General features: G+C 36.4%; 1 protein-coding gene across 1 annotated transcript in view; it reads right to left on the bottom strand.

Moving 5' to 3' along the window:
• Window positions 1-17,744: 17,744 nt before the first annotated feature.
• UCHL3 (ubiquitin C-terminal hydrolase L3) overlaps window positions 17,745-20,369 on the bottom strand; it is a 31,880-nt gene continuing 29,255 nt past the window's right edge. Inside the window, exons 6-7 of the mRNA XM_059902933.1 lie at window positions 18,700-18,758; window positions 17,745-17,954 (exon numbers count right to left, since the gene is read on the bottom strand). Of these exons, the coding sequence (XP_059758916.1) occupies window positions 17,871-17,954; window positions 18,700-18,758 (143 nt within the window). The 3' untranslated portion in view covers window positions 17,745-17,870. The remainder of the gene's footprint in view (window positions 17,955-18,699; window positions 18,759-20,369) is intronic.

The raw sequence follows: 20,369 nt of genomic DNA, 5'->3' as shown, positions 1-20,369 counted from the left end.
GGCCTCTTCCTTCTCAGAATCCTTCAAAATATCTTTGCAGATCATCCTGGGCTACATTAGGTACCCCTTCTTTTTTTTTTTTTTAATTAATTAATTAATTTATTTATTTATTGGCTGTGTTGAGTCTTCCTTGCTGTGCGTGGGCTTTCCCTAGTTGCAGCGAGCAGGGGCTGCTCTTCATTGCGGTGTGCGGGCTTCTCATTGCGGTGGCTTCTCTTGTTGTGGAGCACAGGCTCTAGGCACGTGGGCTTCAGTAGTTGTGGCATGCGGGCTCAGTAGTTGTAGCTCGTGGGCTCTAGGGCACAGGCTCAGTAGTTGTGGCGCACGGGCTTAGTTGCTCCGCGACATGTGGGATCTTCCCAGATCAGGGCTCGAACCCATGTCCCCTGCATTGGCAGGCGGATTCTTAACCACTGCGCCACCAGGGAAGCCCAGGCACCTTTTCTTTATGTAATCATAGCCCCTTCAATCACGAGGTATTATATTGTCTGTTTTCCTCATAGAACTATGAGCAACTTAGGAGTGCCTAACTCTGCCTGACACGTATCTGGTGTTCAACAATTGATTATTGACTGGTGTGCGTATGGGTATAAAATATATAACTCTTAATGCACAGAAGTAATAAAACATTGATAGGAGCAGAGTAGAAAATACCAAAGATTACTGAAGCTAATACAAGAATTTCTTTACAGTAGGATTTCTCAACAGGTATACTACTGACAATCTGGGCTGGATAATTCTTTGTCATAAGGGATTGTCTTGTGCATTGTAGGATATTTAGCAGCGTCCCTGGCCTCCACCCACTAGATGCTAGCAGCACCCCTGTAGATGTGACAATCAAAAATGTCTCCAGACATTGCCAAATGTCTCCTGGGGGCCAAATCACCACCAGTTGAGAACCACTGCTCTACAGGGAGGGACTGGCTTCATTGATTAGTGCTTTGGTTCAGTAGAGGTGCCCAAGTTTTTTTAAACAACTGTGTGGGGTAGAGTAGAGAGGAGTTAGGTGAATTGGGGGAAAGGAGTTACTCTGTGTTATGAAAGAGGAAGGGGCAGGGAAGCACTGGGCTGGACGATGCCTGGGGCAAAGATTATAAGAATGAAGGGACTTTGTGGCTGGAAAGAATTGCAAGAAGAGACAGGTACAGTGGAAACACTTCTCATAAAATAACTGAGTTTTATACTCTGGTTGAATATGGTTCATAAAAATGTCAACCCTCATGGATTCAGATAGCCAACATCCGAATGGCCAGTATATTTCTCATGCTTATAAAACACACTTATTAACAGGAAGAATCACTCCTAGAAGGTAGATGAAAAAATACGTTCAATATAATGACATTTTCTCTGTTTGCAGATGATAGGATCTTATATAGAGAAAATTCTGAAGAATCCACCAAAAAGCTTATAACCAATAAAAGAATTCAGTAAAGTTGTGGATACAAAATCAACATACAAAAATTATTTGCATTTCTATACACTAACAACAAACTACCTGAAAAAGAAAGAAAATAATCCTATTTATAAAACAATAAAATACTTAGAAATAGATTTAACCAAGGAGGTTAAAGATCTGTATACTGAAAATTACAAGAGACTGATGAAAGAAATTAAAGAAGACACAAATTCTAAATGAAAAGATATCCAGCGTTCATGGATTAGAAGAATTAACATTGTTAAAATGTCCACGTTACCCAAAGTCATCTATAGATTCAGTGCAATCCCTATTAAAATTCCAATGGCATTTTCCACAGCAATAGAAAAAACAATCGACAAATGTGTACAGAACCACAAAAGACCCTGCATAGTCAAAGCAATCTTGAGAAAGAAGTGCAAAACTGGAGGTATCACACTTTCTGATTTCAAATTTTATTACAAAGCTGTAGTAATCTAAATAGTATGATACTAGTATGAATACAGACACATAGACCAATGAAAGAGAATCAAGAGCCCAGAAGTAAACTCACAAATATATAGTCAACTAATATTTGACACGGGAGCCAAGAATACATATTAGGAAATTATAGTCTCTTCAATAAAGGGTGTTGGGAAAACCAGATATTCACATGCTAAAGAATGAAATTGGACCCCTATTTTATACCGTTCACTAACAGAAACTAACAGGAAATAAATTAATTGTAATACCTGAAACCGTAAAACTCCTAGAAAAAAAATAGGGAGAAAGCTGCTTGACACTGGTCTTGACAATGATTTTTGGATGACACCGGAAGTACAGGCAACAAAAGCAAAAATAAGCCAGTGGGACTACATCAAACTAAAAAGCTTCTGCACAGCAAAGGAAACAATCAACAAAATGAAAAGGTAATCTACAGAATGTAGATGGAAAAAGTATTTGCAAACCATCTATTTGATAAGAGGTTAATATTTGAAATATATAAGTAATTCATACAACTCAACAGCACACACAAAAATCTGATTTAAAAAATAGACATTTTTCTAAAGAAGGCATACAAATGGCCAACAGGCACATGAAAAGATGCTCAGCATCGCTAATCATCAGGGAAATGCATATCAAAATCACAATGAGATATCATCCTACACCTGTTAGAACGGCTATCACCAGACAAGAGATAAGTGTTGGCAAGAATGCTGGGAAAAGGGAACCCTGTGCACTGTTGGTGGGAATGTAAATTGATACAGCTAATACGGAAAATATTATGGCGGGTCCTCAAAAAATTAAAAATTGAACTACCATGTAATCCAGTAATTCCATTTCTGAATGTATATTTGAAGGAAATGAAGTCACTATCTTGAAGAGGTATCTACAACCCCATATTCATTGCAGCAACATTCACAATAGCCAAGACATGGAAATAACCAAAGTGTCCATCAATGGATAAATGGATAAAGAAAATATACACATATATCATACATATATATATATAATCTTAAAATGCCAAACTCACAGAAATAGAGACTAGAATGGTGATTGCCAGGGGCAGGGACTGGTGGAAATGGAAAGATGGTCAAAGGATACAAACTTCCAGATTTAAGATGAATAAGTTCTGGGGATCTAATGTACAAGATGGTAATTATAGTTAACAATACTTTATTATATATTTGAAAGTTACCAAGAGTATAACTTAAGTGTTAGAACCACAAAAAAAGAAGAAATGGTAATTATGTAAGGTGATGGAAGTGTTAACTAACCTTATTGTGGTAATCATTTCACAATTACACATGTATCAAATCATCATGTTGTACACCTTAAGCTTACACAATGTTATATGTCAATATATGTTATATGTCTCAATAAAGCTGGAAAAAAATAAAAGTTCACGTAAACAGAAAAAATATATATATAATGATAAAGTTCTAATTATCCCATCTTTGCCCACAAAAATACATCCTTCAGTGTTGGTAATTAAAGGATTACGGATGTTGTCAGTACTTACATAATGATATTCAGAAAGGTAGGTTTAATCCTACATTTGGAAATGGAAGCCAGGGAGAAAAAAGTAGCCACGATGTTACAGACAATATTTAAGAAATGAAGGTAAGAGGGAGGAATGTAGATGGGCAGGAGGCAGAAAGGGAAAATATTCTAGGTGAATCCGTATTATATCACTCCCCCAAAAGGCAGACAAATACTGAGGAAGTTTTCAGTACAGCCTTAAGATGATGATAATGAGTGCTTTGCCCAGTGGATGAAGGCAGGGGTCCTAAACACGTCTTCTGAGTCTGCTAGGGGAGATGGGATAGCCTAGATAGAAGCCCTTGGTTCTTACTGACCTTCCCCCTGTGTGCACAGACAGCTTATTAAGAGACCAGTAGAGATGGTAACTTTCAAAACATGGGACCAACCCCATAATTTGAAGAGTAGTTGGTTATTTTCTTCCTACTGTAAAGATCTTAAGGCTTTGGGGTTTTTTTGTTTTGTTTCATTTTTTCAGCATGTACAAGAGTTTCCTATCGTTTAACTCAAATGATTTAACAGAGAATCTAAGACTTTGGTTTTTGTTGGGGTTTTTTTGTTGTTAAGGTCCTGCATTCTAGCCAGATTTGCAAAACCACACTATAATTCTCTAAGTGATAGCAGTAAGATCAAAAGGACTTACCCTAAAATTATCTTTAAAATAAACTACTGGGGCTTCTGGGTAAGAAGAAAGAGAGAATATCTGTTTACTAAACTTCTCTTCCTGCAACCTAGTGAAATGAGTAAAACGAACTCTGTATTTTCCCTAAAAGGATATATTTAGTAATGATAATCAAAGATAAGAATAGTCAAGCCCTGTTTTCTCTAAAACATTTTCTTTCTGTTTAGTGTTTTTATGTTTTGGCACAGAAGTTCTACCTGAGCTCTCATTAAGTTTACTTGAAAAGAGCAACAACATTACTGTCTGTTCAACTTGTTCTGCTAAAAAAAACAGGAAAAAAAATGAAGCACAGCATTTACTGTGTTATTAACTTAGAATTGTAATAGCCATTTTTATTTATATTTTGAAGTATAAAAGATTTCATTTTATTTTTGCAGGGAGGAAACAACCATATATTATAAGAAACTTCGAAAAATTCGAACTACATTTTTTAAAATAACCCCTTCATTCTTCCTATTTTGTGAATAGTGGGTGGATATCAAAAAAATATTAGCTTCAAAAAGGAAAGGTTTCCAAAACTACAAAATGGACTGGCCCGGGGAAAAAGAGACCTAAGTTGTGCTCCTAGATTTAGCCCTAGTAGTTGTCTAGGCATCAGTAGTGAGATCAAAGTGATCTCTAGCACATCTCATGCTCACCATCATGCAGAGTGAAGAGACCTTACAAAACAGCTATGAAATGAACCCCTTGGGACTTCCTTGGTGGTCCAGTGGGTAAGACTCTGCGCTCCCAATGCAGGGAGCCCAGGTTCATTCCTGGTCGGGGAACTAGATCCCGCATGCATGCTGCAACTAAGAGTCCACATGCCACAACTAAGAAGTCTGCATGCTGCAATGAAGATCCCAAGTGCCGCAACTAAGACCCAGCGCAGCCTAAATAAATAAATAAATATTCTACCTTTAAAAAAAGAAAAAAAAGAAAGAACTGAAGCCTTTGTCTAGTCTTCAGAGTTCCAGCACAGCCATGAAATAGTCTACACAGAGAGTCAGGTGTTCCCTCAAAGGTTGGAAATAACCACAGAAGAGGCCAGCTTTGGTCCCACCTCCTTCAGAAGGTTCTTTATGAAACAAAGCAAAGGGATTTCCTTGAATGTAGGGGTCAGTTTGTTTGTTTATTTATTTATTTTAAACAACAGCAATTTATGTTTTTTATTAATTAATTAATTTATTTATTTTTGGCTGCATTTGGTCTTTGTTACTGAGCGCGGGTTTTTCTCTAGTTGCTGCGAGCAGGGGCTACTCTTCGTTGTGGCGCACAGCCTTCTCATTGTGTTGGCTTCTTTTGTTGCGGAGCACTAGCTCTAGGTGCGTGGGCTTCAGTAGTTGTGGCATGCGGGCTCAGTAGTTGTGGCTCGTGGGCTCTAGAGCGCAGGCTCAGTAGTTGTGGCACACGGGCTTAGTTGCTCTGCGCCATGTGGGATCTTCCTGGACCAGGGCTCGAACCCATGTCCCCTGCATTGGCAGGCGGATTCTTAACCACTGCACCACCAGGGAAGTCCTAGAGGTCAATTTAGAATGCTCACAAGGATCATGAACAAAACCAGATGGTCTCTGACGTAAACCATCAGTCTACCAGGAGTTCTTGGACTAGGAATTGTCCATCCGTGGACACTCTACTATAGACGCTTGTAGACAGACATAGACCAGTCAGGCCAATTTCAATCCTATGTAACTGAAGTTTAAAAAAAAAAAAAAAATCCATGACACTGGGGTTTTCTAGGAACAGGGAGAGAAGTCATCTATCCACTGCTCCATTTCTGCTTAGATAAGTAATTGGGGCGTAGGGGAGATTGGGGTGGGAAGCCCTGCCTAAGACTTTGATATGGGTCAAGGCTATACACATACACACACACACACACACACACACACACACACACAAACACAGACATGCAAACATCCCCATAGATTACACATGTCATATATCTTCTTCCGCTGGATCTTTGAATAAATAAAGGTAATGATCAGGGCTATATATGGCTTTGTTATTTGAAGAAGTATTATAATAGACTCCATTTTATTTTTGCAGAGATAGACCTCTGGTCATGATCTAAATAATAAGAAGAATATAGGGGAAAAGGGCTTGCAACTTTGCTGTGTAAAATGTAAAAGGCTGTTTACTACAATCAGGAAAAATTCTTTGCAAGATATGTTGGCTTTAGAGATGTGTTTCCTTCCCATGATATGCACTTAGGTTGTCCAATCCCTGAGAATAATTGTTTGACCTTGGGAGATCTTGTGTTTTACCCAAAAGGAACCCAGAGGAGATCAAAAGACATCAGGAGAAGTAGGTTTACTTCCTACTGGCCCAGAAACCTCAACGTAGACAGAATTTGTTATGCCAACAGCCATCCTGTATTGTTCTGCTAGAAGTATTCATCACCATCCCACCACTTTCATCACAACTCAAACCGTGGAAAATGTACGCCTGTGTGCATTCTTTTTTTCTTAAATTAATTAATTAATTAATTTTTGGCTGCATTGGGTCTTCATTGCTGCATGCGGGCTTTCTCTAGTTGCGGTGAGCGGGGGCCACTCTTCATTGTGGTGCGTGGGCTTCTCATTGTGGTGGCTTCTCTTGTTGTGGAGCACAGGCTCTAGGCACGTGGGCTTCAGTAGTTGTGGCACGTGGGCTCAGTAGTTGTGGCTCGTGGGCTCTAGAGCACAGGCTCAGTAGTTGTGGCGCACAGGCTTAGTTGCTCTGCGGCGTGTGGTATCTTCCCGGACTAGGGCTTGAACCCATGTCCCCTGCATTGGCAGGCGAAATCTTAACCACTGCGTCACCAGGGAAGTCCCCCTGTGTGCATTCTTGTGTCTAAGGATGTCTAATGAGTCCTAGAGAGAAACCAACTCCTGTAGGTAGTGAGTGGAATATTCTTAAAGTAGGATGGAAATTGGCCCTGTGAAATATTTATGAAAGGTGTTTTCTCCAACAAACGAGTACAGGGTGGACTCTGATGTAGGGCAGAAAGGCTAGGAAGCTGGATATACCTGCAAAAGGTTTAACTCTTTTGCCTTAGATTCGAGAAATAGTTATATTCAAAGTATAGATTTAAGGTAGTGGTGGACATTGTTATATTCTAATTCTCTCCTGACGTATGGAGACCTTTGGTAAAGTTGGATACACAGCTTTATGTTAGTGGTGCTTTGAAGGGTACGGTAATGTCCTACATGAGGCAAAGTGCTACCTGGGAAAGATCAGTGTCTGTCATAGTTGAGAGACTGAAACAGAAATTGACAATTCAGCAGAAACATACAATTGAACCAGAGAAGGCTGGAGATACATATACTCTTAAAAATCCTTGGAGATATTTGGGGAAGTTAGAATAGTCATTCAAGGCATTCTATTTGAAAATTAAAGGAGATGTAACTCCAAAAGATCAAAGATGTAGGAATACCCAAGAGACACCTGGGTATCATATGCATTTATGAACTGACTTTATTCTCCTAGTGGTGGAATAGGCCAGAAGAATGTTATTTACCCATCATTTCACTTTCTAAAATCTTATTAATAATTATACCATGGCCAAATTTTCAATAATTTTTATCTTCCTATAACATATTTAAAAATAAATCTAAATTAAGGGGTCTTGATGTGTCTATTTCTGCTTTCAATTTCATCATTTTTCGCTTTTCATATTTTGAAGTCTATTTTTTGGTGCAAGCATTTAGGATTACTATGTTTCTGGATGGATAGACTCTTTTGTTATTATGTAATGTTCCTCTCTGTTTCTGTTTTTTATGTTTTGTATTATCCTGGTGTCTACTTTACTGTTAATAATAAAGCCACTCTTAACTTCCTTCTAAAAAAAGACAAAAAACAAACCTAAATTGATAAACTTCAATAGCCTAGGTTTTCACCATTTTGAAAGAAAAATTTTACTTGACAACACCTATAATAAATTACCAATTTAATTATTCAAAAAATGCTTTGACTTTTCTGGTTCTGGCTTAGAAATTAGAGAAAAATTTTACCTTAATAGGAATAGTCCTTCCAGAATTTCTTTTAATCTCCAAATTTATATCTGCATAAAAATTCATGACTAGGAAAGCTAAACCATTAACATGCGGAAAAATGAAAATTAACTAATCAGCATATATTTATTGAGCAACAACAAACATTTACTGAGTCTCCAAGGCACTATACTAGCTAGCAGAGATACCAAGATACACAAGTGCTGGTCCCAAAAAAGTCAAACACAAATATGTACCCGATAAAATACTAAGAATATTTTTACTTTAATTCAAATTTTAGAGACACTTAAAATTATTTTTGCTCTTCTAGTGGCTTGTAGAAATTTCATATCATTTGCAAAATAATTGCAATGTAAAATTAACCTTTCATTTTAAGTTATACAACAAAAAAATGTTTACAGTAATATTTCATGCCAGAAAAATTCTTTGCCAAGGAAGTGCTTAGTTCTTTAAGCCATTATGGCCAGAGAAAAGTTTATTGGATGTTACATCAAAAGAGCAGGAGTTATTAATTTTCAGATCTTCTTTTAATTGGTATCCTGATATACTCAGCCAACGCAGTAGAGAAAACTAAATTTTGCATAACTAAACTAATATTAACTAATAATAACTAATATTTGCATAACTAAATTTTTCAGAATCAGACATCAGTATCCTCCATGTTTATTGCTGTATCTGTTGACTAGATCTAATGTCAGGTTAGGACAGTTGTTGTAAATCAGCATGGCACCCACCATAAGCATCAAAAGGCACCTGCCCTAGTCAGGTCCTTTTGAAGGGATCCCTGGGCTTAGAATTCTTAAAGCTCTTAAAAGCATGATTAGAATAGGAGCATGAATTATGAAGGTAGTACTTAACAGTTACAAGATTTAGAAGAAGAATGAGAAAAACTTTTCAAAGCAAAGTCCAGCAGGATCTTAATAACACTGGGCCCGCAAACCTAAACTACAACTGGCTTCAAGTAGCTTGGCTGACATTTCTGCACGCCCTCATCACCTTGTATGTGAAAGCACGCTACAAATTACAATATGCTTTATGCTATATTAATATCTCCCACCATCCGCGCATATTCTACCAGTGCAAGAGATCAACGATGATTATGAAATAGATAAGACAGAGCTAATTATTTGCAATACTGTGAATACTGGCAATAAAAGTTCAGGTAAAATGTGCCTGGGAATAGTCTGGAATATTGACTTAATTTGTATCTCAATTGCAGTATTTATTTCTTAACCTTCTACTGAGTTCCTCTCTGCCATCTGCATGTGTTTCCTGAAGAAAGCCAAATGAGGACATTCTGCCTTGCTGTTTTCAAAGCAACAATATAGGAGTAGTCAAGGGACTATTACCTTCTGTGCTGCTGACTCCCTCCCTGAGATACAGCCAGCCCACACATACACAGACAATGGGCAATGACCAGTTGCCTCAAAATTCCCAGAGCTCAGAGGTCTGTTCTTAGTATAGGAAGTCCAACTGTGAAAAGTGAAATATTGTATATCCTCATTTTCTTCATAGTAGATCTAACAAATTAAAATAGGTGTACACCATAACCTTATATTGAATGTACCTGACCTTGTTTTGTCACTGTATTGAAATTTGTCAAAATTCAAATAGCTGTAAATGAAGAACGAATAGTAATAATAACTTGAAATGTCGAAATAATTGCTCAGGGTGATTTACATTCCATAAACATAGCTATAAAAAAGAAAAACAGCATTCTTGGCCCCCAAGGGTAAAAGATTCAGATAAAAATGTTTTCTAATGAGCAGTATGCTTGGATTGCTTGGATATAATAGTATTACAGGAAAGACCAAAATTCCAGTCATCCTTGCTAAAATTGCATGTCCGCTAACTTGAGCTATTTTGAGATTTTTTTTAAGTTAAACCATGTCCGAGTTATAGAAGAAATATGCACAGTTCTCTTGTGCATAGAAATGAAATTTGATCTGTTCATTCCACCTTCTTATTTAAATTATTTAAAAAATTAGATGAATCTGATGATTCATGAAACAAAGTTTGAAAGTACATTCAGTATAGCTTATTGCACTTGTGGAGTGATTGTAGTAATGATAGACACCACTTTTTGTGTGCTGGCTTTTATGTACTACATCTGTAATTCTCACAAAAAAAATCTGCATGAAAGTACTTTTACTTAAGGTGTTAACAGCCCAAAACCACTCAGAGTCAGAGCAGCCAAGAATCAAACCGTGTCTAACACCAAAGTCTGAGCTCTGTTTATGAAGCAATGACATTTAGACCATTGTTAGTGATCCTAATAATGTCTCTTTTTTTAAATAGTAAGATCACTGTATTTTATGTCATAACCTCAGTATCATGCTATCAATCAAGCATTGTGGGAACACTGAAATTCTAAATACTAGACAGGGAATTTAGAAAGGGAAAGGGTACTAACTGGATATTAGAGAAAAAATTTCTCTCTTAAAAATGTTCCATCAGCCAAGATCTCCCAATTAAATGGAAGAGGTATCTACTCCTCCTCCAAGGTTCACCTCTTCAGCTGGGTTCTAGAATTTTCTTACTCATAGTGAGGTCCTCAGACCAGCAGCCTGGGTGCTAGTTAGAAACACACAGTTCCGGAATCTGCATTTTAACTAGATCTAGGATCTCATATGCTCATTAAAGTATGAAATGCTTTGCTAGATGATACATATCTTACCCATCCCCACCCTCCATAGGTCCCCCTGTCATCCCTTTTCTTTCCTGTGTTCTCAGTTTCTCTCCGCTGTTTTTGTTTTTGTTTCCTCACAAAGAAACACTCTTTTAAAAGACCTCTCTGATCCTGCTCTGAATCCAGTTATGACCTAATTTCTCTCCTGTTCTCAACCAAGTGCCTTGAAGGTGGTGTCTGTGCTCCCTGAATCCATGTCTTCACCCTCTATTCACATCTCAACCCACTGCAGTATAGTTCAATCACCTACTGAATATCATCTGGGCCCTACTATATACCAAGCACTGTACCAGACTCTGAGGATAAAATGCTATGCAGAAGACACTGACTTTGTCCTCCAATGACTATCTTCAAATTGTTTTGACGTAGATCACCACCGACTCCCTAAATTGCCAACTTCAGCAAGCACTTTTCATTATCAGAAAGGAGACTCTAGCTGTCTTTGATAAGTTAGATATTAAAGAGAGTTCGCATTTTGTTAAATGTGAAATAGTGCTACTCTTCTCACTAAATTTTAAAAGTTATTTTAATTAAAATGTTATTTGTTAACTTGTAATGGGTTTATTTTTACTTTTAAATGAACACATAAAAATTCTTAAAATTTGCATTAATTAATTTTTAATACTTACAGATCAACAGATATAACCTATAAAGGTTCTCTGGGCTCCTCAATAATTTTTAAGAGTGTTAACGGGTTCCTGAGATGGAAAAGTTTGAGAATAACTGGATCCCATTTTAAACCAGGTTAATTGCTCAACAAATTCTTAATATCTACATAGCTATAAACTATATTGGAGGGATATGAATAAATTGGCCTAAGCATTTTCTCTCCTATGTTTTATTAATTTAGCTATAGAAGTCACTTTCTCTAGGCATTGCGTGCACAGCAAGTAAACAGTAGACGGCTACTAACCTTGGGAATGTAAGAGCCTCCACTGGAATACTTGTAGCAAATGACATACATGGGTTCTGAAAATGGAAAAAAGCATAGTAAAAACTAAAACAGTAAGGTGAATAGTTCGCTTTAAACATTCTTTCTGTGTTTATTTTGCCCACAAGTCATATTTTCTAAGGTTCTTAAAACAAAATCAGTACTACTGTACTGTTATCTCAAATACTTCATATGTAGCTGATTATTAAGCCATACCAGAATACAGCTATGAGAGCATATATTATCATATTAAAATGAAGAACTATTTAAGGCATGTGCATTTTGTTTAAAAAGGAAATCAGTTCTTCATAAGAATGTTTCCTTTAAATTATACCCAGACCATGAAATATGTTTTGGTTTCAATGGTAAAAAAATATATATAAACAATGTAACATTCCCATTAACTGTATACACTATTATCAAATATGTATACTTCTACCAGTGGTGGTGGAGGATGGGAGGAATGTCTGCCTTCAAATACTTAGTATTCAGGGCAGAATAAAGGAAACTAACTTTCTACTACTGAGCCCTAAGGAAAATTCAAAAGCCATCTTTTGTCATTCTTCAACCATAGGTAGTTAAACTCTCAGTAGGCAATGCAACATAAACAATGTTTATGTTTTAGCATAATGTTATTAGCATAATTACTGTTATTTAAATACCAACTATGTTTACATGTTGATAAAGGGCAGAGTTTTAAATGAACTAAAATGTGTCACTCATATCATTTGCGATTTATTCTTGACCATATGGATTTTTATTTTAATTCAATTTACACTCATATCTGTCTCATAGATTAGAACAGCTTTAGTACATATTTCTATGCATTTTAAATTATTTTAAATAATTCATTTTGCAAAATAGCTTTTAGTATGGATTATGTACATTCAGTGCCTCTAAACCAGGGATTTCCAACCATCCTATCAATTAGACAAGAAATTAATGCTCATAATCTATATAGTCTTTGTTGTCTACATAGCCTCCCTTATAATATCTAGGCTTGGACTGTAGTAATGTCATACTGGGGACTCTCACCTATCAGATGGAAGCAACAGACAGGTTCAGAACCACTATCCTAAATGAAGAAATCAAGAGAAAGGTTTAGAATAACTTTTATAGAAAAGCAAAACAAGTAAGAATTTATGTGAAACTAAGGCATGGTGGACTGGTCTCATCTATGGACACCACTGGCACCAAGAAAAAAAGTGCCCTTAGGACACTGAATCGTCCAAATCATGATAGCTTATGCTTGTAGCGGTCAAAATTTGAAATCAAAAGGAACAAAGGCAGTGACAAAACTTATTTTCTGCTATCTGAAAACTCAGTATATTCCACACTTGGTTTTTGGTAGTAATTCTGTTGAGAGCACAAGGAACCTCATTTTAAGACCTTGCCAGAGAATTCTGTAAGATTAAAACATTATTAAACTTTATGTGTGTACAAATCTATCTAAATTATCTCTAAAAACCTTCACAGTGATTACACACTTTTCAAACTGGTTTTACTTTAACTTCAGTCAGGGATTTTAATAATATGCAGAGAATTTAGACCAAAGTTATTTTCCTATTCAAGGTATGAATGTGTAGGTACATATATATACATGCACATATATGCATATGTACATACATATATACACATATATACTTATTAATTTCCAGATAATGTATATACACCTATATACATGTATGTAAACTTTCCCTAAAAGAAATAAATTTCTATAAATAGAAGTTTTTAAAGAGTAATGAAAATATGCCTCTTTGCAATTTTTTTATAAGCATCAATATAGGTATCTTAAGCCTATAGATGCTTCTTTTGAAAACTATAGTAGTAGTCAAACATTAATGGCTAGGGGCTTCCCTGGTGGCGCAGTGGTGCAGGGGACACGGGTTCGAGCCCTGGTCCGGGAAGATCCCACATGCTGCAGGGCAACTAAGCCCGTGTGCCACAACTACTGAGCCTGCACTCTAGAGCCTGTGCTCTGCAACAGGAGAAGCCACAGCAGTGAGAAGCCCGGGCACCACAATGAAGAGTAGCCCCCACTCGCTACAACCAGAGAAAATCCCACACACAGCAACGAAGACCCAAAGCAGCCAAAAATAAATAAAATAAAATAAATAAATTTAAAGAAACATTAATGGCTAAAAACCTCTCTTAAACTATATTATTTTCATTAAATGAAATAAGCAGGTTTTTGTTATACACAGTCCAATTATAAAGCTTACCTAATAAATACTGTACACAAATCTAAGATGGAAATTAAATTTAAATCAGATCTTTGTTTAAATAATTTTTACAGAATTAAAGATCGTTTGCATTTAAGATATATTAAAGTTTGATTCACCACAAAATACAGATAACTTCTGTTTTAGTCACAAATGAACACAATATATTAGGGGTTAAATATTATAGAGTTTATAAATGCTCCTCTGTTTCAATAATTTAAAGCAAATCATTGCACCTGGTGAAAGGTGATGTGTAGTCAGCTCTCAAAAGTCCACCAAGAAAAAATTTAAAGTTTCATTTAGTCAGTCCCATTTCCCCAAAACATATTATGGTCCTTAACAGCAACATACAGAAATGACCCAGAACTTGACATACAAATGGCCAACAGGCACATGAAAAGATACTCAACATTGCTTATCATCAGGGAAATGCAAATCAAAACCACAATATCACCTCATGTCTCTTAGAATGGCTATCATCAAAAAGACCACAAATAATCAATGTTAGTGAGGATGTGGAGAAAAAGAAACCCTCATACACTTGGTGGGAATGTAAATTGGTGCAGACACTGTGGAAAATAGTATGGAGGCTCCTCAAAAAACTAAAAATAGAACTGCCACATGATCCAGCAACTTCATTCCTGGGTGTAGTTTTCCTGAAGAAAACAAAGACACTAATTCAAAAGATAAATGAACCCCAATGTTCATAGCAGCATTATTTACAATTGCCAAGATATGAAAGCAACCAAAGTGTATATCAACAGATTAATGGATAAAGAAGATGTGGTATATATACAATGTAATATTACTCAGCCATAAAGAGTGACATTTTGCCATTTGCAACAACATGGATGGACCTAGAGGGAGTTATGCTTAGTGAAATGTCAGCCAGAGAAAAACAAATATTGTTCGTTATCACTTATATGTGGAATCTAAAAAAATAAAACAAAGGCATCAATATAACAAAACAGAAATAGACTCACAGATATACAGAACAAACTAGTGGTTACCAGAGGGGAGTAGGGAGAGGGAAGGGAGGAAGGGCAGGATAGCGGTATGGGATTAAGAGATACAAACTACTATGTGTAAAATAAATAACCTACAAGGATATATTGTACAGCACATGAAATATGGCCAATATTTTATAATAATTTTAAATGGAGTACAATCTATAACAATTTTGAATCACTATGTTGTACACCTAAAACTAATATTGTAAATCAAATATACCTCAATAAAAAAAAAATTATTTTAAAAGTTAGTACTCAACCTAGAAAACTTGGAGAAACTATGTAAATTCTTGCTAAAACATGTCACTGATTAAGAATCTATTAAGAAATTATGGGACTTCCCTGGTGGCGCAGTGGTTAAGAATCTGCCTGCCAATGCAGGGGACATGGGTTCGAGCCCTGGTCCGGGAAGATCCCACATGCTGTGGAGCAACTAAGCCCGTGCGCCACAACTACTGAGCCTGCGCTCTAGAGCCCGCGTGCCACAACTACTGAAGCCCACATGCCTAGAGCCCATGCTCCGCAACAAGAGAAGCCACCGCAATAAGAAGCCAATGCACCGCAACGAAGAGTAGCCCCCACTCGCTGCGACTAGAGAAAGCCCGTGCGCGGCAACAAAGACCCAATGCAGCCAAAAATAAATAAACAAATAAATAAATTTATTAAAAAAAAGAAATTATGTAGGAGAAATCCAGCAAGGCAACAGGCAGAACACTGCTTAGGAATATTTAAAATATTTAAGATGATACACAAGATAAACTTGAGTACAAAATGCAAACAATGTAACAAAAAACCCGAACACTTTGTTGTTGTTATTGGCATGCCAAAGCATCATCTCTATATACTATCCATTTACAGCATTGTTTCAGATTATTTCTTCATCCCTATTGCCAACACTTCATTCAGGCCCTCTTCAGATAGGTCCAAAGTGACCTCATTATAGTCTATTTTTTCTAATCCAGTTCTTCCCAGACTTAATATGAATCACTCAGGGATCTTGTTGAAAACACAGATTCTGATTCAGTAGGTAAAGGGTGGGGTCTGAAATTCTTCATTTCTAACAAGTTCCCCAAGTAATACTGATGTAACCACACTTTGAATAACAAACAGCTAATTTATTCAACTTTTAAGGTGTACAATTTATTTAATGCATTTATATATTGCAAAATAATTACCATAGTGTTAACACCTGCATCAAGTTACTTACCATTTCTTTCTTTAAATTCTTAGTGGAGTATAGTTGGTTTACAATGTTGTGTTAGTTTTTGCTGTACAGCAAAGTGAATCAGTTATACATATACATATATCCACTTTTTTAGATTCTTTTTTTTTTTTTGACTGTGCCACGTGGCATGCAGGATCTTAGTTCCCTGACCAGGGATCGAACCCATGTCCCCTACGTTGGGAGCACAGAGTCTTAACCACTGGACCACCAAGGAAGTCCCTCTTTTTCAGATTCTTAAAATACCACTTATCTCATGTTGCAGCCTCAGGAATCCACCCTAACTCAGTGAAGCGTGTATAAAACATCTACATTCAATTTTACGGGTTCAGAACTTCATTCTGGACCAGTCTGGTCTTTCTTCTGCTATACTCATTCCAACCCATCTCTGCTGTGGTTTTTTTTTTTATTGTTTTGTTTTGTTTTGTTTTGGGGGGGTAAAATGTATACACAGTGAAGTAAGATTTCAATGAGTTTTGCTAAATGTATACACCTGTGTAACCAATATTCTCCTAAAAAGATGAAGGACCATCCCACCAACCCTGTGTTTTGACGTTAACTCTTCAAATACTCTTCCACCTTTCCACTGCCTTCCACCTTATCCTTTAAGACTTAACTGAAGCCCCTTCTTATTCAAAACACACCCCAAATTCACTCACATACCTCAATCTAAATTACTACTAATTTTAAGACCCTAGCCATCACTATCTGTCTCTTAACTAAAGCAGTGGAATCCTCACAAGTCTCTCTACCCCTATTCTTATCCCCCTCCCCAATGTATTATCCACAGAGTAGTCAGTGATCTAAAATTATAAACCAAATCAGGTCACTCTCCTGCTTAAAACCCTCCAATGGCTTACCATCACACCTGCAATAAATCTAAATTCCTTCTCCTGTATTCCTGTATCACTAAGCCCTCCTATTCTGACCTCTTCTCTTGTTATCTTCCCATTATTTTCAATGCTCTGGTCATATGAACATTTTTTTCTGGTCCTACAACACAGCGAGACTTGCCTACTCTAGGGACTCTGCATTAATTATTCCCTCTATTCTCCTTGCCACTCTCCCCTCTTCTCCCATTTCTATGACTGGCTACTTTTTGCTATTCAGATCTCAACTTCAAAGTTACCACTCACAGAAGCCTTCCCTAACCACAAAAATCCAAAGTATCTACTCAGTCACTCTCTAACACAAATCCGACTTTAATTTCTGCATAGCGGTCATTATTGGTATGTATCTTATTAATGTGCTTATCATCTGCCTATTCTCACAAGAACATAAGCTCCGTGACTAAGGAACTTGCCCACAGTGTTCACTGCTGTAACTCCAGCGCCTAGGACAGTGTCCAGCTCGTTAAAAGTAGATGCTAACCAAACGTTTGCTAAATAAATATATATGTTCATACTATGCAGATGGATATTGTGCCTGTGTCCCAATACAGAATCTCCCATGAAATTCAAAGAGAGTAAGAAAGATATAGCTAGTCATCCAATAAGGTAAATCCTTCATAAGAAAGAAACGGAAGAACTGCAGCTTTAATTTGAGGCAAAAATAATAATAAAACACAGATTAAGCCAAAGCTTAGTTCACATAAAGTTTAATCAGTCAAGTTAATGAAAATATCAAAATTTTTGAGTTAGTGTATGGCAGAAGAAATTTAATTTTGTTGCAAATAATATAGTATTTGGTGCTTCCATTCTGGACAAGCTAAGCTGCAGAAAGAGCAATGGCATTGAATCTCAGTTCATCAGGGTCACGTTCCATAAACTTCTTGCAAACTTCTATGGCATCCTATAGGGAAAAAAGATACATAATCTTTCAGTTTAAAAACGTGTTTTACTTAAAACTGATAAATAAATGTTTCACATTTTCCTAATCCATACTAATTTTATCCTGCAGACTTCTTTTCTCAAATAAAAAATAACTTAAAGGACACTAGAAGAGTGAATGGCTGGTGGTTTAATTTGATTAGTACAAAAGTATAAGATCCGCTAAGTGTTCTTTCTTAAAATGCTTTTAAGAAACTTTTAATATGAAAATTACATATTTTATTGATTCTAAGCCATAAAATTTGTTCGTAAATTTAAAAATCTCTAAGATCAAGATATAAATGATGGTATCTTGGATTTAATGAAATATGGGATACCATGTGCATCTCTTTCAATACTATTCTTGTCTTTTTCAAATTTGATACTTGTTCACACAAAGAGCTCTGCAAACCTCTTTATTTGCTGTAGATTTTTAACGCTAGTTCAAATTTTTCTTTTTGGATTTTCTCAAGAGAGCCAGGACAAGGAGAAATACAGAAAAATGTTATACCAGTTATCTTTTAATTTATTTATTTTTGCCATGCCACGTGGCATGCGGGATCTTAATTCCCTGACCAGGGATTGAACCTGTGCCCCCTGAAGTGGAAGTGTGGAGTTTTAACCACTGGACTGCCAGGGAAGTCCTATACCAGTTATCTTTAGAGATGTTTTAAAGATAACAAGAACATTAATGACACTGAAGGTGGGGCAACAAGTTTTATTGTTACCTCTAACAAAGTTTCATCACTAGTTTCCCCATGGTTAATTGGAAATGGTTTCCGTCCATCTGTGGAAAATAGATGAACAGGTGAATGGTTAGTTGTTTGTATAGGATAATGTACTTTCTTTCTTTCTTTTTAATACTATAAACAATTAACAACATGTATTTCATGTACAAATTTTTCCAATTCACCCAGAAATATCCTTTATCCATGTTGTTTTGTTTTATGTGGGATCTAATCAAGAATCACATATTCTATTTAGTTATCATATCTCTTTCGTCCCCCTTGATTAAGAATGACAGGACAATGTACTTTTAACTTCCATTTTCCTCTTCCCACAGTGAGGCAAAAGTTAAAAGATAAAATAATATATCCTAAAACAAACACTTTAAGTATACTACCTATGAATATTTTTAACACTGATAGTTATTTAGAACCTTGCTTCCATGTTTGAAAGCCTATATTATCTTCATAAACAGACGTTATTAGAAATAAATACTATTGGCTTTAATTTCCTAAAAAAGAATATGCAAAATTAATGTCAGCTTTTCAAAAATTATGACCATCAGAAATATAAAAAATTTCTTTCTTCACTTTAAAGCTTTCTGATGAAGGCTCCTAAGTAAGACTGACATGTTTATACCAATGAAAGGAAGCCACTACAAGGTTTATATATTACTACTACTAATTGTGTACCAAGGTAGGCGTATAGAGCAACAATCTAAATAACCTAGGATTATTTTACTGACCACCAAAAGTAATCAGTATCACCTTGAATAAACTAGTACTTTTTCAATACTATGAAAAATGAAAAAGTCCAGAATTATACAAACTCATGCTAGCCCAAAGTTAACTGATACTCTCTATACAAGCCTATAATTTCAGATGTTTTATAAGTGGCACATCAAGTTCAAGCCATAAAACACAATTCCCTCTATAATTTCATGGCTTCTAAACATAATAAAAAGTTTTGAATCAATATGTATACATAGTGATAGACCTGGACTAAAAGATACTACTTCTAAAGAAAATATGAGTGAAAATTAATCAAACCAAAAAGCAAAACAGGACAATTATGAAATCTGGAGAAATAAAAAAGTTAAAAAGAAAAGTACATTGACTATGGCTCATCTGAGAACAGTATTTCTGTAGTCATAAGGATATAAACAACTATAACAACACTGGAAGAACAGGAAAAAGTAAACCATGTATTCTGTGATTGGGAGGGAGAGGTAGGTAAAGAGGGTGACAAAGGAAAGCTAGATTATCTTCATTGTGGGAAGCCAAGGAATAATATTAGGTAACTTCCACCTCTAGCCAGAATGAAATAATGTACTGGACTAGGCCTTCCACTGGAAACAACTAAAGACCTGGACAAAATATCTGAAACCATTGTTTTATAGATTGGGAAACAGGGAGCCCAGAACTGTTAGGAAGCCTAACAGTAATACCCACTATCTGCCAGTGCCGGAAAGGAAAACTCAAGCAGCCTACAGCAGCCTCAGTTAGGAGACGGAGGGGAAAGAGAGCAGAGTTCAAGGAGGCTGAGGCAGTTGGAGTTTGCACAATGCCAGGAAGAAGGTAGCTACACACTTTGGAGAGCTGCTGCTTTTTGTCTGGGACCAGGCCAGGATCAGTGGGCCAGCTGCGGGCGGGAAGCAGTGTCTCTGGAACAG

The sequence above is a fragment of the Balaenoptera ricei genome, chromosome 18, assembly GCF_028023285.1.
Source record: "Balaenoptera ricei isolate mBalRic1 chromosome 18, mBalRic1.hap2, whole genome shotgun sequence".
Taxonomy (NCBI): domain Eukaryota; kingdom Metazoa; phylum Chordata; class Mammalia; order Artiodactyla; family Balaenopteridae; genus Balaenoptera; species Balaenoptera ricei.
The sequence above is the reverse complement of the archived record's forward strand: the minus strand, read 5'-3'. Positions and strand labels throughout refer to the sequence as shown.